We start from the raw sequence: 12,435 nt of genomic DNA, 5'->3' as shown, positions 1-12,435 counted from the left end.
AAAGATTAAAGATTTTTGAGCTTGGGATCACCGTCGTCGATCGTCGAGTGTACACATTGTCATCCGTCGTTTGGGGAGGCAGAGACAGACTAGAGCGACAACGCATATGTACGGCACTGCCCTACGCGCCGATCCTTGGTGTGCCCGCTACCTCATTCCCCACTCAATCCTGAGCCCCGACCAAGCGCCCTCAGCTTGACATACCGGCCAAACCTCATGAGCGCATTAGGAAGTCCACCATCTTCACTAGATAATTAATTGCATGTTGATAACTCATTTCAACAACGTCGCGACAATAATGTTCCAACAACGTCGCGACAACGTCACAACAACGTCGCGACACCGTCGTAACAGCGTCGTAACAGCGTCGTAACAGCGTCGTAACAGCGTCGTAACAGCGTCGTAACAACGTCGTGACAGTGGTCGCGACAGCGGTCGCGACAATAGTGTTACAACAACATCGTAACAATGTTACGACAGAACATCGCGACGGCCCAATACAAGCAACCAAGCCGAGCTGCTGCACTTGTCCCACTACGGCAACCCGCTCATGTCCTCCCGCGGTACGGCGATTTTGTGTACCGTGTTGCGTTGAAAGCTGTGGCGGTCCGGTCCAGCTTTCACTTCCTCGGCCCGAATGCCCGACACTGCCCGCTCTGCGATTCGCCCGCCCGCGAAACGTATGACCATCTTCTAGTGCGCTGCCCATTCATCCGCGCGGTCTGGCGCGCTTTTGACCCGATGCGCGATACCTTGCAACTTCCGTCGTCGGTCGGTGGCTTTCTCTACGATGCAGTCATTCTCAGCTGAGACCATCCGTGCCCTCTGGCCAATCTTGCGCGCTTGCGTTTGGTACAGTCTTTGGCTAGAACGCAACAACTGCGTGTTCCGCTCGACATTGACGGGGCCCCTTCCCGCTGCTGCGCTCGCGATCAACACCACTGCTATCACGCGATTGTATATCCGGCACTTGGCTCGCCGCGCCGTGGTGCCTTCGCTTGCCAAGTCGCCCTACGCGCCGATCCTTGGTGGCCCGCTACCTCATTCCCCACTCAATCCTGAGCCCTGTCTATACCAGGCTGCGAACGATGACGCGTTGCACGACGCCGCGTTGCTCATTGGCGCCTTTTTCACCAATGCGCATCTCGGAACGGGGTGAATGATACTACTGGTGTACTGTCGCTGCTGACGCACCACTCCCCTCAACGGGCTTGCAGCCGCGGCTGCGAAAACCACAGAGGGACGGGGCAGCACAGATGGTGCCAGCTGCTTGTTGCGGTGAGAGCGCGTTGAAGGCCTTGAGTTCGAGGTCTGGTGTCTGATATTCGCAGATCGCAACCAGTCGTAGAATGGTCATGCTGGTCTAAGATCTCGAGGCAGTTTATATAGACCATAGCTGCCAAGTGCATGCGCCCATGTAGGGACGGACCAGCGTTGATCGCGAGGACGAGTTGGGGCATGAAGAGACTAGAGCGGAGAAGGACTTCTTGCCCGCCTTCGACCCGCGCGAACGTCGAGCACCTGGTGCGGACAATCGCAATTCTGGTCGCTGATTGGTGCATCTCGACCAATCAGCGTCATGGAAGCACGTCAAAGATACCGCGCTGGCTTGCGACCATACGTGGCAGCCTCTCGTGCGCTTCCGCGTCCGGTGGGCGGACCGCCGGGCATTTGCGTGCTTGGTCCTCACTTTCCAATTTGCTACCACCAACGCAGCACCATGACGACGACAGATATCCCGCCGAGCGAGACTGTCGAGGAAGACCGCCGCGCCTCGTTTGACGCGGCGTGGCGCGAGGTTTTCTGAGTTTTGAACCCAGCATCTGACAAACTGTGGTAGCTCGCGATGGTGCTGGAGGACTTGCACCCTCTCGACGAAGATGGCAACAGCCTCATGCAATTTACGTGGCACACGGCGCCGATGACAGCATTTCTCACGCGCCTCAATGCCATGTCGACGACCGACTTGCCGCATTGGCTGCATACGCTGCCGCCCGCCGTGACGTTCGAGTCATTCACGAACGACGTCTTTGACGTGATTGGGCAAGACGCGAGCCAAGTCACGGTGCCAGTGTGGGTCACACTCACGGCACCACCTGGTATCGTGAGCGTGATAGGGCGTTTTACGGTGCTCTGGCTCCACCGCGCCCTCCAAGCGTGCATGGACGACGGTGACGGCGACCTCGTCACGGTCTATGTCATGTACGAGCGCTCTCGCCGTCTCCGTATGGGCTTTATGGTGCCCTTGAAGCAGCCGTCTGGTCCTTAAGTCAGGACGCTCTAGTGCTTAACCCGAATGCTTTTATTCCTGCACAAGTGTCCTGGATAGAGTGAAAGCCACTCATTGCATTCATTTGACGACTGGCTCATTCGGGCGCATGTTGTCGATTTGGGTTTGATGCGCGCCTTGGACGCTCCTCAAAGCCAATATTGTGTCAACGGACGTGATGACATAGCTGTTATAGGCCGCCTTGTCGTTTGAAGACGAGCGACCAGCGGTACACTGACATGTGTCGTCGGAGAAGCTACGTACGTTGCGTAGCTCGAGGCTTTATACAGGGCGACGATCACTGTCGGTGGACAATTGTGTGATTCTCTTTACCTGGCATGAGGGCCCGATGGCCATCTTCCTCAAGAACGTCAACTGCGAACCGCTCGAGGCCGCCAATGTTTTACTGGCTGCAGACGTACCCGCCGGTGTGAGGCGTTTACGGAAGACCTCTTTGAGTGGCCTTTCGTACTCGACCACGGCGTCGTGCCGGTGTGGCTGGCCCCATGAACTCCCCGCAATTTGCGGTACGCTTCTCGGCCTCTCGCGGGCGGAGCTCATGCGAGCCTGCACGCTTGCTTGAGCACCTGCTCCGTCAACTCGTACGGCGACGATTAGGGTTAGCAAATACGCACGAGTTTAGCAGGCTAACCACGGCATTGTTGAATCACCTCTCCCACGTCCAAGTCTTTCAGCGACAAGCTGCGCTCGCTGGTCGACCAGCGCAGCCGTCTACGGTTGTTGACGCGGATCTTCGTCGCCGCAGTGTGGACACCAGGTTGTTGTGGCCATCATGTCGACGTTGCTGTCCCTACACCGCTCTTATGTCTCCACTTCAATATATATATGAACGTGCTTCGCGTTATCGTCATAATTACACAAAGACTTCGCATACATAGAGACTAGCAATCTCCTTCATCTTCATTCACTCGCCGGTCCGTGGCTGCGCAGGTGGCGGCGCGGGGGCTCGTCTGGCTCTTCTGTCGTCGCCCGACGACGCTTGTGGCCGCAGGTCTCCACTTGCGTTGCTAAATGCACTACAGTATATAAAGATGTACATTGATGATGAGACGACAATAGTGTAGTATGTATCGATTATATAAACGGCTGGGCGGTCGCGGCTTCGACTTTGGACTGCGACGAGTTGGAGCCGAGCGAGACGGACGGCGCTTCGTACGTGAAGCCGTTGAACATGCTCTTGGGGATCGCTTGCGCCGAGACGGGGTTGAGGCTCACGGGCGTGTGCACGGGCATCTCCGTAAACTCTTTTTCAAAGTTGGAGGTATCGGCGTCGTCCTTCTTGGCATTCGGGTGGAACGGCGGCTCGGCCCAGAGGAGGCCGTCCCAGTCGACACTGGCAAAGAACGGGTGCGCCTTGACGTTGGCGGCGCCATGGCCCTTCCGGCCACCGAGCCGCTTGTCCGGATCGCGGTGCAAGAGCGCGCGGATGAGCGACGCCGCTTCGTGGCTGACATAGTGCGGGATCTCGAGCGGCGCATCGCGGATGCGGGCGTAGAGGTCCTGGCGATTCCGCGTATACCACGGCGGCATGCCAGTGAGCATCTCAAAGAGCACCATGCCAAGGCCCCACCAGTCGACGGCGGTGCCATGGCCCTTGCGCGCGAGGACTTCGGGCGCGAGGTACTCGGGCGTGCCCACGAGCGAGTTGGCGCCGCTGGCTGCGTCGGTCACGTCGGTTTTCGCAAGGCCAAAGTCGGCGAGCTTGACATGGCCGAGCTCGTCGAGGAGGATGTTTTCGGGCTTGAGATCGCGATAGACGACGCCGAGCGAGTGGAGATGCTCGAGGGCGACGACGAGCTCGGCGCTGTAGAAGCGCGCCATGGCCTCGGTGAACTTGCCAAGGCGCGTGAGGTGGAAGAAGAGCTCGCCGCCGGGGCAATAGTCGAGCACAAAGTAGAGCTTGTCGTTGGTCTGGAACGCGTAGTGGAGGCTCACGATGAACGGGTGCGAGACGACTGCGAGCACCTTGCGCTCGGTCCGCGTGTGCTCGACCTGGTTGCGCTTGATAATGAACGCCTTGTTGAGGATCTTCATGGCGAAGACCTTCGAGTTGTCCTTCTTGCGCACAAGCGTGACCTTGCCGAACGAGCCTTTGCCGATGACCCGGATGAGCGAGAAGTCCTCGAGGCAGACGGCGCCGGGCGCATGGGCGTCCGGGATGAGGTCCTCGACCATGGCCTCGTACTCGGTGGTGCTGCTGCTGCTGGCCATGGGCGGCGGCTTTGTGGCAACTCGGAAAGCGCGGTGTGGGACCAAGGTCCGTCATAAAAAAAAGCCTGTGGTGTCCCACGCAAGCAACGCTATTGTATGTCACGCTCCTTTTTTATTATATGAACGTAAAAGCTATCGAAGTGGCGACCTTGGCTGCATTATATTACTCGATGGTTTTATGTGCAGGCACAATAAAAATACTCACGGAGGACGATTGGTATTATGACACTATTTCCGTGGAAAGCTCGGGACCGACGCGCCGCGGTAGCGCCAGCGCTACGCACGATACGCGCACGCTGAGAGAGAATGGAAGGTATGTGTGTCTTGGTGGGCGGTTGCCGTACGCGGCGTGCGCGGCCATCGTGCCGAATGGACAACAGGAGCAAGGATGTGTGAAATAGTGTGCATTTTTATCCGGATGTGTACGGATATGCAGGGGCGCGCGGCAACAACCCCATGCGATCGTCAGGCGACATGGAATCTTAACCATCGAGGAATAGCTCTGATATCGCGCCTGCTGAGCAGGAAGGATGCTATGCACGAGGGTTGCTGTGGTTCAGCTCGTCGGTCAGTACTTGCTGGAATTGACGGGTTCGAGCTCATTTTCAGGTCACCACAACCCAGTGCCGGCATCATGATCACACGGCCTGGATATCGTTGGACTTGCCAACCTGTGCTTCGAACTCTGTCGGCTTTTCTACGAATGGACGATGGGTTTGGCGTGGAATACCGTCGAGGTGATGCTAGCGGCGAAGATGGTGCAAGAAGAGGCTGGGTTGCGCGACTTGGTGGTTCACGAGATTGTGGTCCCGGTATTTGTCACCATTGTTTCCGTTTTGATCGAAGGATGGTTTGCGTTTGGATACTCGGATCATGGCCGCTTTTGGATTCTTGGATTCTTGGATAGATCGGTGTCTGATCCAAATATCCTTTTTATGGATTGTACAGCCTCCTTCATACGATGCCAGAATACAACCCTGTCGTCCCCTAGTTCGCAGCTTTGTCACACGCAAGAAAGACACAATGAACACTCGACTCGTCGTCCGAGTTGGATTGGTGTCAGATAGGATTTTGGAACTGTCGACCGGATCTTCAAGCGTCGATATGGCGGCCAAGAAGGACGACAGCGCCCGGTCGCCGGAAGTGACGTCGACCAAGGAGACGCCCGTGACGGCCTGGGTCAAAAGCATCCAAAAGGAAAAGACCGACTACATGAACTTTGGTAGTTGCCATCTCTTTATAGCATTCCCATCTTGATTCAAACGTTGTAGCTGCGTACAGCAAGGTGCAACTCGAGCACGCGCTGCGCGCGTCCGACCACCTCGGTGTTCCCAACGGACTACGGACGGCCATTTGCTTTGAGCTTCTCGGTGTGTCGTTGGTACTAATCCACGGATATCTGATGATTTGTGTAGAAAATGTGTCGACGCATTTTGAGCGCTATAAAGACCTCTTGCGCGCCATTCTGCGCGAGTGCGAGCAGAGCGTGTACTTGGACCCGAGCGCGGTCCGAGCAAAAATTGACGCCGGAGGTGCCGTGACGATGGCAGATTTTTTCGGGCTCCAGCCCTATTTTGTCGAGCTGCAAGACAAGCGCATCGAGCAAGCCCAGATCGACGACGACATGTACTGTTTTGTGTTCATGTTGTACATTTTTCATGTTTTTTTTGTATTTTTGCGAATATTTGTCCACGTTCTAAACCTTTTTGTGGTCGTGTAGCTCGATTCTCGATCGCAAGCACAGCTTTATGATGGACCAGCTCGCGACCAAGGAGTCGGTTTTGGAGCGCGTCTCGGAACGCTGGGCGCGGACGATTCTGTTGCAGGTCGAAACAATGACGATCTGTCCATTGTCTGTCACCGTTTCGGTCATTTCTGTTTCCGTAGGCCTTTCACAATTGGCACAAAGTGGTCGCTGACAAGCGCAAAGTGCGGTCGTCGATGCAAAAAGCCATGGGCCGCTGGAAAAAACGGTGATATCACCTCAATTTTGTATGACAACTTGACCATTCTCAATCGAGCATTAGACATTTAACGCTGGTCGTGCGCATGTGGCGCCAGGTCATCGTCTCGGAAAAGCAAATGGACGCGCGCCGCCGGCTCTCGACCCTCACCGAGAGCGCGGGCGATTGCAAGGACCTCCAGTTCAAGCTCGAGCTGGCGATCCGCACGGTTCGAGACGAAATTCAAGTGCTCAAGCAGTCGATCCAAAAGCATACGCTCACACAATCGGAGCTCCAAGCGACCTTCTCGTCCTGTACGTCGTTGCGAATTGTGGACACATTGTCTTCGATGCACAAAAAAGTGTTTGACATCATGTGTAGTGATGGAGAGAGTGCTCAGCAGCCACGAACGACAGCTGCAAGAACTCTCGAACGAGTGGGGCCGTCTCTGCCTCGGCTTGGTACCCTCGTCATGCTACGAAAGGCTGGCATCCGAGACTGCTGTAGGTCGACGCCCAACTGCTGCATTTGACCAACATGCTGGGTGCTGTGCCGTACGAGACCTTTGCCGACCCAACGTGCTTACTACGTCCGCGCGACGATCGCGTCGACTTGGTAAAAGCCCCCGAAGACACCATTGTGCTCAAATGGACGAGCCGCTTGGTCCACGAACAAATCCAATTCCTTGCCAAAGTACCCATGTCGACGAATGCCAAATCGGCAGCGGAGATCGAGATTGAGCTTTCTCGCGTTCAAAATTTTACCACCGACATGAAGGTACATTTTTCATGTTTCATGTTTCACTTTGTAACTTTGTCATTGTTTCGTAGGGACTGCAAGTACTCCACACAGTGCTCAAAGTCCTGCGGCGTAAGGTACCCGAGACAAGCGAGCTCTGCAGCGACTCGGTCTTGGACCAACTGCGCGCGTGGCGCTGTCCCGAGTACCTCGTGGAGCACATTGAGCATGCTGCCGACGTAGGACCAAATGCGGGTACTTGATGTTAACCTGCAATGGTGTAGGGCATTGTTCCCAGCGATATTTTGTATTGCATATTGAGCTACCTCTTTTGCGAAGTGCCTGCGAGCTTGCGTCCCCCCGTGTGCCCGTGGCAGGAAGCGAGTGCGTCCTTGGACGAAGCCACGGCCGCGTGGGACATTGTGCGCAGCGTAGGCCATGCATAAGACAATATTGACCATATTCCAACGATGTTTGATTGGCTAGGGATGGCGCGAGCTCAAAAAACCGTTTGACACGTCGATGCTCGTGGGGTTTACTCCCGATACGACCAACGTCGCCGCGATCGTCGCCGCCAACAATGCGCTGCAAAACGCAGTGCAAATGGTGCAGTACGGTGAGACTCATGATAAATGACAATATTCCCCACAAAACTATATTCAAAACGATGCTAGCCTGCTCGACACGCGCGGCCAACCAGCAGCTGTACACGGCACTGTCCAAGCGCATCCACACCAAGGCCATTGACGTGCTTCTTGTCCGCGTGCACGGTGACGCGCCGTTCGTCATGGCCAATCGGCGCGAAGCCCGCGAACGGGCGACGTATTCGACGATTAAAAAAGAGACGCTGAATGCGATTTTGCAGTCGGACGTGGCCACCGAAGCGCCAAAAATCGAAGCCGTTTTGGGCGAACATTACGGTACTTTGACATGGTTTCGTTTGCACTAGACAAAATGTAGAGGATCTCCAGCGTATTTTCGAATATTACGCCGCGAGCGACGTGGGGGACGCCGGAAGCATGTCTCTGGATGAATTTTATGGGTTTCTCAAAGATTGCAAACTCATCTCCAAGTCGCTAACGCTCGGTACGATCACTGATATCGCTGCAACGTGCCCAGTGCAATAATTCAACTTTTCGATTAGCGTATGTCAAGAAGATCTTTCATGATATCAACGAGGGCGACGCCAACACGGAGCTCGTATACATGATTGCGTCAAATGGTTGTGGATGAAGTTTGACGCGAACATATAGGACCCGTTCAACCCCGACATGGAATTTAACGCGAGCGAATTCATCCACGCCCTCGTGTGCGTGGCCGAGCGCCGGCTCGGAACCAAATGTACAACTTGTCTTATTTATTTGATGAAAATGTGAAAAATCCGACGACGGGTAGCGACGCCGTTGAGCCAGCGCGTGAAGCGATGTTTGTCCGACTTTGTGCTGGTCAATGCGTGCCGCGCGAGCATGGACGGCTTCCGGAACGAGATGAACGGAAGCGCGTGCAAGGCGGTGTTTCAAATGCACCAGACGCTGCTCGCGCGGCTCTACAAGCAGTACGCCTCGACGTCGGCGACGCTAAGTGCGGATGACTTTGTCGTTTTTCTTGAGGTTGTCCATGGATACATTTATGCACAATGACATAGTGGAATATGATTAGGAATTCCAGCTGCTGCCCAACGTCCTCTCGATCAGCGACGTTCAAAATATATTTTCCAAAATCCAACAAGACGACGATGGTCTCGATGGCGGGGAAGCGCCGAGCCACAACAGCGCGCTCGAGGTACGCCATTTTTCCGTTTTGCAACAGAAAGTGGACAAATTGTCTATGATCTAGTTGACGTTTACCGAATTCACCGAGGTGCGTCGAATCTATTGCTATGTTTTGCATGTCGATGGTGAATGTAGGCGATCGGCGCCGTCGCCTTGTACTACGATCCCAACGTGTTTACGCCCATAGCCACGCGCCTTGATGCATTTATCGTGCTCCTCAGCACGTCCCCAAATGCGGCAAAAGCGATGTAGTTCATTCCAAGCAGCCGCACGTGACACCACCTGTGACTCAACCTCCCGTGTCCAGCGATCTAGTTATCGGACTAAATCGTAAAAGGCAGCTAGCTCGAGCCGTCGATCGAATGCTGCAGAGAATATATCGAGTACCTAAGTACAGGACACTGGCTGTGGAATGGGTGAGGTTGCGCCAACGTCGACGACGCAGGGATCGCAATTAACCCTGACCAGTACTGACGCGCGCCAAGCTTCTCCGCCGAAGCATGGGTGCCATCGCATTTTCGAAATCATTGGCCCGACCTCGTCTGTGTGTGCCACTTCAACCAGCGCCGAGCAGATAATACCGCGTTCACGTCGGCGTCATGCAGGACGAACCGACACTGCTCTCCATGCAAAATGTATTAGATCGCTTGTCGCGCTTTAGGAGGCAGAAAGACGCGGGTTTTACTCGGCTCGCTTCAGAAAAGCTCCGCATATCACTGCACCTCGAGTAGCCTTTCGTCGATGGTTTCAGTGGCCGCGATCGAGAACACGAATCGTTGGAATGGACCGCATGGCATTGCCGGACGACAAAATTTCAGTTTGGTGTGCTTACACAATCGCTCACTTGTGCCGCCGTCGTCGGCAGTGGGTTGTACAAGATCTCGCGACGCTTGTCCAAATATTCGCCGGCCTGCTACTTTGCCCATCGGCATCAACGAGGTCCATGCAAATCTCGCACGTCGACGCAAGGAACACTAGTAGTTAGTCGAGCGATAAGAACTTTGGCCATAGAATGCTATCGAAACCAAAAACGCTCAAGTCCATGGACGTTGTGGCGGCCATTTCTTATTTCTTGGATTTGAGGGTGGGAATGGTTTCGCGTTCGCAAGAAAAAAACACGCCAGAGAATCCAACGCCGTACTTCAACGAGGCCGAAGCTACTGCAAGGAGATCCAGCTACTGCATTTACTATCGCACAATGCACGACGCGATGGCGCCATGGATGCGGCCAACCTGCTATGACGTGGCAGCATTTGCATATCATATGGTCACGCGCCGCATCACCAAATGCGTGCGACAAAGCTGGCCAATCAAATCGCGTCCAAGATAATAATTTCGCCAATCACAGATCATAGATCGGAATGCTTTCGGCTCCAGCGAGTAAAGCGACTAGGGATCACGGCTGCACAGCTGCAAGGAGCTGTCCATACATGCTAGCAAAGCCTCCCAAACGTTTGCGATTGGGGGCTCAAAAATCATCGCCAAGCTACTCTTCGGAGCGTTTCTAAGCCATTCCAACCTGGTCGTCCCGTCAACCCACGCTTTAAACCCACGGGGACGATACTATGGGCCATCATCGACTTGGTCGTTGTTCATTTTCCGATTTGCTCGCAACTCCATCAGCACCACCACTACCACCATGCAGCTGCTCACGACGACTGCGCTTTTGGCCATGATGGCCATGACCACAACCTACGCTCGGACCTGCGGGTCGCCCGAGTGGAACACGGACTTTGCCGGCAGCGACATCTCCAACTTTGGCACCACCGGCGACTTTGGCAACATGCTCAAGCAGTGCTGCGACGCGTGCACGGCCAGCAACACGTGCGTCGCCTACACGCTCGCCGACAACGTCTGCTACCTCAAGTCGGGTGCAGGCACCCGCAAGCCCAAGACTGGCGCGACGTCCGTGCTCATGTCGGGCACGTCGGCGCCGGTGAGTACGTGCAGTGCGCCTGAGATTAACGTCGACTACTACGGCAACGACATTTCCAATGTGGCGGTGTCGGGCAACCAAGCCGACCAGCTCCAAGCGTGCTGCAACGCGTGCAGTACGACGCGATGGTGCACGGCGTTCTCGGTGGCCAACGGCGTGTGCTACCTCAAGGCGTCGGACGCTGGGCGCAAGGCGGCGCCAGGCGTCGTCTCGGCCAAGACGACATATGTGACATCGACGCCTACACCGACGCCGACTCCGGCTGGCAACCGCACCTGCGGCGCTCCGATCTGGAACACCGACTACTACGGCAACGACATCTCCAACTTTGTTGCGACTGGCGACTTTGGCAACATGCTCAAGCAGTGCTGTGACGGCTGCAAGGCGGTTGCTACCTGCAGCGCCTATACGCTTGCCAACAACGTCTGCTACCTCAAGACCGTCGCGCTCTCGCCCCGGACTGTCAACGGCGCGACGTCCGTGATCGTGCCGCCGGTGCCGGGCACGAGCGTCCGCTACTGCAGCAACCCCGAAGTCAACTACGACTACTACGGCAACGACATTGCCAATTTCAAGGCGACGGGCGACGTGAACACGATGATTGGTCAGTGCTGCGAGACGTGCAAGAAGAACAGCCAGTGCAACGCATACGTCTTGTTCGACGGCGTCTGCTACCTCAAGTCGGCGACCGGCGTTCGCTCGAGCAAGGTCGGCGCAATCGCCGCGTCCGTGCCCACAGTCACTTGGTAAAACGCTCGTGGCCCAAAAATGGAAGATATCGTCTGCATGTTGCGCCAGTTTGCATTAACTTGAATATGATTGTGTGCATGTTGAAACCATCGTACTTGGCGGCCGCGCTCAACGGGCTCGTGGTGCTGGCTGGTGCGACGACCAACATCGACTTTCCTTGCAGGTGAAGGGCGTGGCCCACGGAGACAGAGGGTCATCCGCGGAACACGATGTCGACGCGGCCACTCATGTCGTGCGAAATGAACGAGGCTGAGGTGCATTTGCAGGCATTTGCAAAAGACGCGATCGTTCCCGGCTCACCCAATGATGAACGAGGCGCAGGCAGCTGGTGCAGGCGCGGAGCTTCGGAGCGCGGTCTGTTCAGCAAGATGATCGTGGCAGCATGGGTAGGGTGATCGAAAATACTCTAGAAAATAAGATGCAACAACGGTACTGCCGCGTGATTCTGCTGCGTGAGCCGCTTGCACACTCTGGTGCACTGGACTGACGATGCTGACCATCTCCGACGGCCGTGGTTAAGCCGCGAGATCACAACGTCGACAGCACGTATGTCAACAAGGCGAGAAAGGCCAAGCTGACAACATTGCATCGCGCGACGAAGCAACGACCGACTCGTGTGACGACTGTGATGATATCTACGATGTTGGAGCTTGGGGCGAGCTAACGCGCATGGTCGTGCGCTCGCGACGGGACGTGGGATGCTATGGAATACAAATGATGGTAAGGACCATGGCCGTCGTATGTGTGGTCGTGGCAGGCACCAAGATCCCTATAAGTTTCAGCGAGATCTTGGTG

General features: G+C 55.6%; 4 protein-coding genes across 4 annotated transcripts; 3 read left to right on the top strand and 1 right to left on the bottom strand.

The window, feature by feature from the left end:
- Positions 1-1,720: 1,720 nt before the first annotated feature.
- On the top strand, positions 1,721-2,312 carry SDRG_12136 (hypothetical protein; the record flags this gene model as incomplete). The annotated part of the gene is made up of 2 exons (XM_008618196.1): positions 1,721-1,798; positions 1,841-2,312. 2 exons carry the CDS (start codon positions 1,721-1,723, stop codon positions 2,267-2,269), a joined length of 507 nt encoding a protein of 168 aa, XP_008616418.1. The 3' UTR covers positions 2,270-2,312.
- Positions 2,313-3,307: 995 nt separating this feature from the next.
- Positions 3,308-4,606, bottom strand: SDRG_12135 (AGC protein kinase). Its single transcript, XM_008618195.1, has one exon. The coding sequence runs from the start codon at positions 4,499-4,501 to the stop codon at positions 3,365-3,367; it is 1,137 nt and encodes a 378-aa protein (XP_008616417.1). The 5' UTR covers positions 4,502-4,606; the 3' UTR covers positions 3,308-3,364.
- Positions 4,607-5,575: 969 nt separating this feature from the next.
- SDRG_12134 (hypothetical protein) lies at positions 5,576-9,355 on the top strand. The gene is made up of 19 exons (XM_008618194.1): positions 5,576-5,723; positions 5,773-5,871; positions 5,917-6,127; positions 6,222-6,327; positions 6,389-6,474; positions 6,529-6,758; positions 6,826-6,905; positions 6,952-7,221; positions 7,275-7,421; positions 7,467-7,613; positions 7,669-7,798; positions 7,857-8,102; positions 8,143-8,268; positions 8,327-8,382; positions 8,436-8,523; positions 8,578-8,792; positions 8,842-8,964; positions 9,019-9,042; positions 9,090-9,355. The coding sequence occupies exons 1-19, from the start codon at positions 5,606-5,608 to the stop codon at positions 9,204-9,206; spliced, it is 2,619 nt and encodes an 872-aa protein (XP_008616416.1). The 5' UTR covers positions 5,576-5,605; the 3' UTR covers positions 9,207-9,355.
- A 1,208-nt stretch (positions 9,356-10,563) lies between these two features.
- SDRG_12133 (hypothetical protein) lies at positions 10,564-11,730 on the top strand. The gene has a single exon (XM_008618193.1). It carries the CDS (start codon positions 10,594-10,596, stop codon positions 11,638-11,640), a length of 1,047 nt encoding a protein of 348 aa, XP_008616415.1. The 5' UTR covers positions 10,564-10,593; the 3' UTR covers positions 11,641-11,730.
- Positions 11,731-12,435: the final 705 nt, after the last annotated feature.

Source organism: Saprolegnia diclina (assembly GCF_000281045.1).
Source record: "Saprolegnia diclina VS20 unplaced genomic scaffold supercont1.47, whole genome shotgun sequence".
Taxonomy (NCBI): Eukaryota; Oomycota; class Saprolegniomycetes; order Saprolegniales; family Saprolegniaceae; genus Saprolegnia; species Saprolegnia diclina.
This window is presented reverse-complemented; position numbering and strand designations above follow the sequence as displayed.

Excerpts from the sequence above, each read along its gene's own strand:
- SDRG_12135 (XM_008618195.1), bottom strand. The coding sequence starts at position 4,501 with ATGGCCAGCAGCAGCAGCACCACCGAGTACGAGGCCATGGTCGAGGAC.
- SDRG_12134 (XM_008618194.1), top strand. The coding sequence starts at position 5,606 with ATGGCGGCCAAGAAGGACGACAGCGCCCGGTCGCCGGAAGTGACGTCG. Across the intron at positions 7,222-7,274 it reads ATTTTACCACCGACATGAAG|GGACTGCAAGTACTCCACAC; the intron begins GTACATTTTTCA and ends ATTGTTTCGTAG. Across the intron at positions 7,614-7,668 it reads CGTGGGACATTGTGCGCAGC|GGATGGCGCGAGCTCAAAAA; the intron begins GTAGGCCATGCA and ends TTGATTGGCTAG.
- SDRG_12133 (XM_008618193.1), top strand. The coding sequence starts at position 10,594 with ATGCAGCTGCTCACGACGACTGCGCTTTTGGCCATGATGGCCATGACC.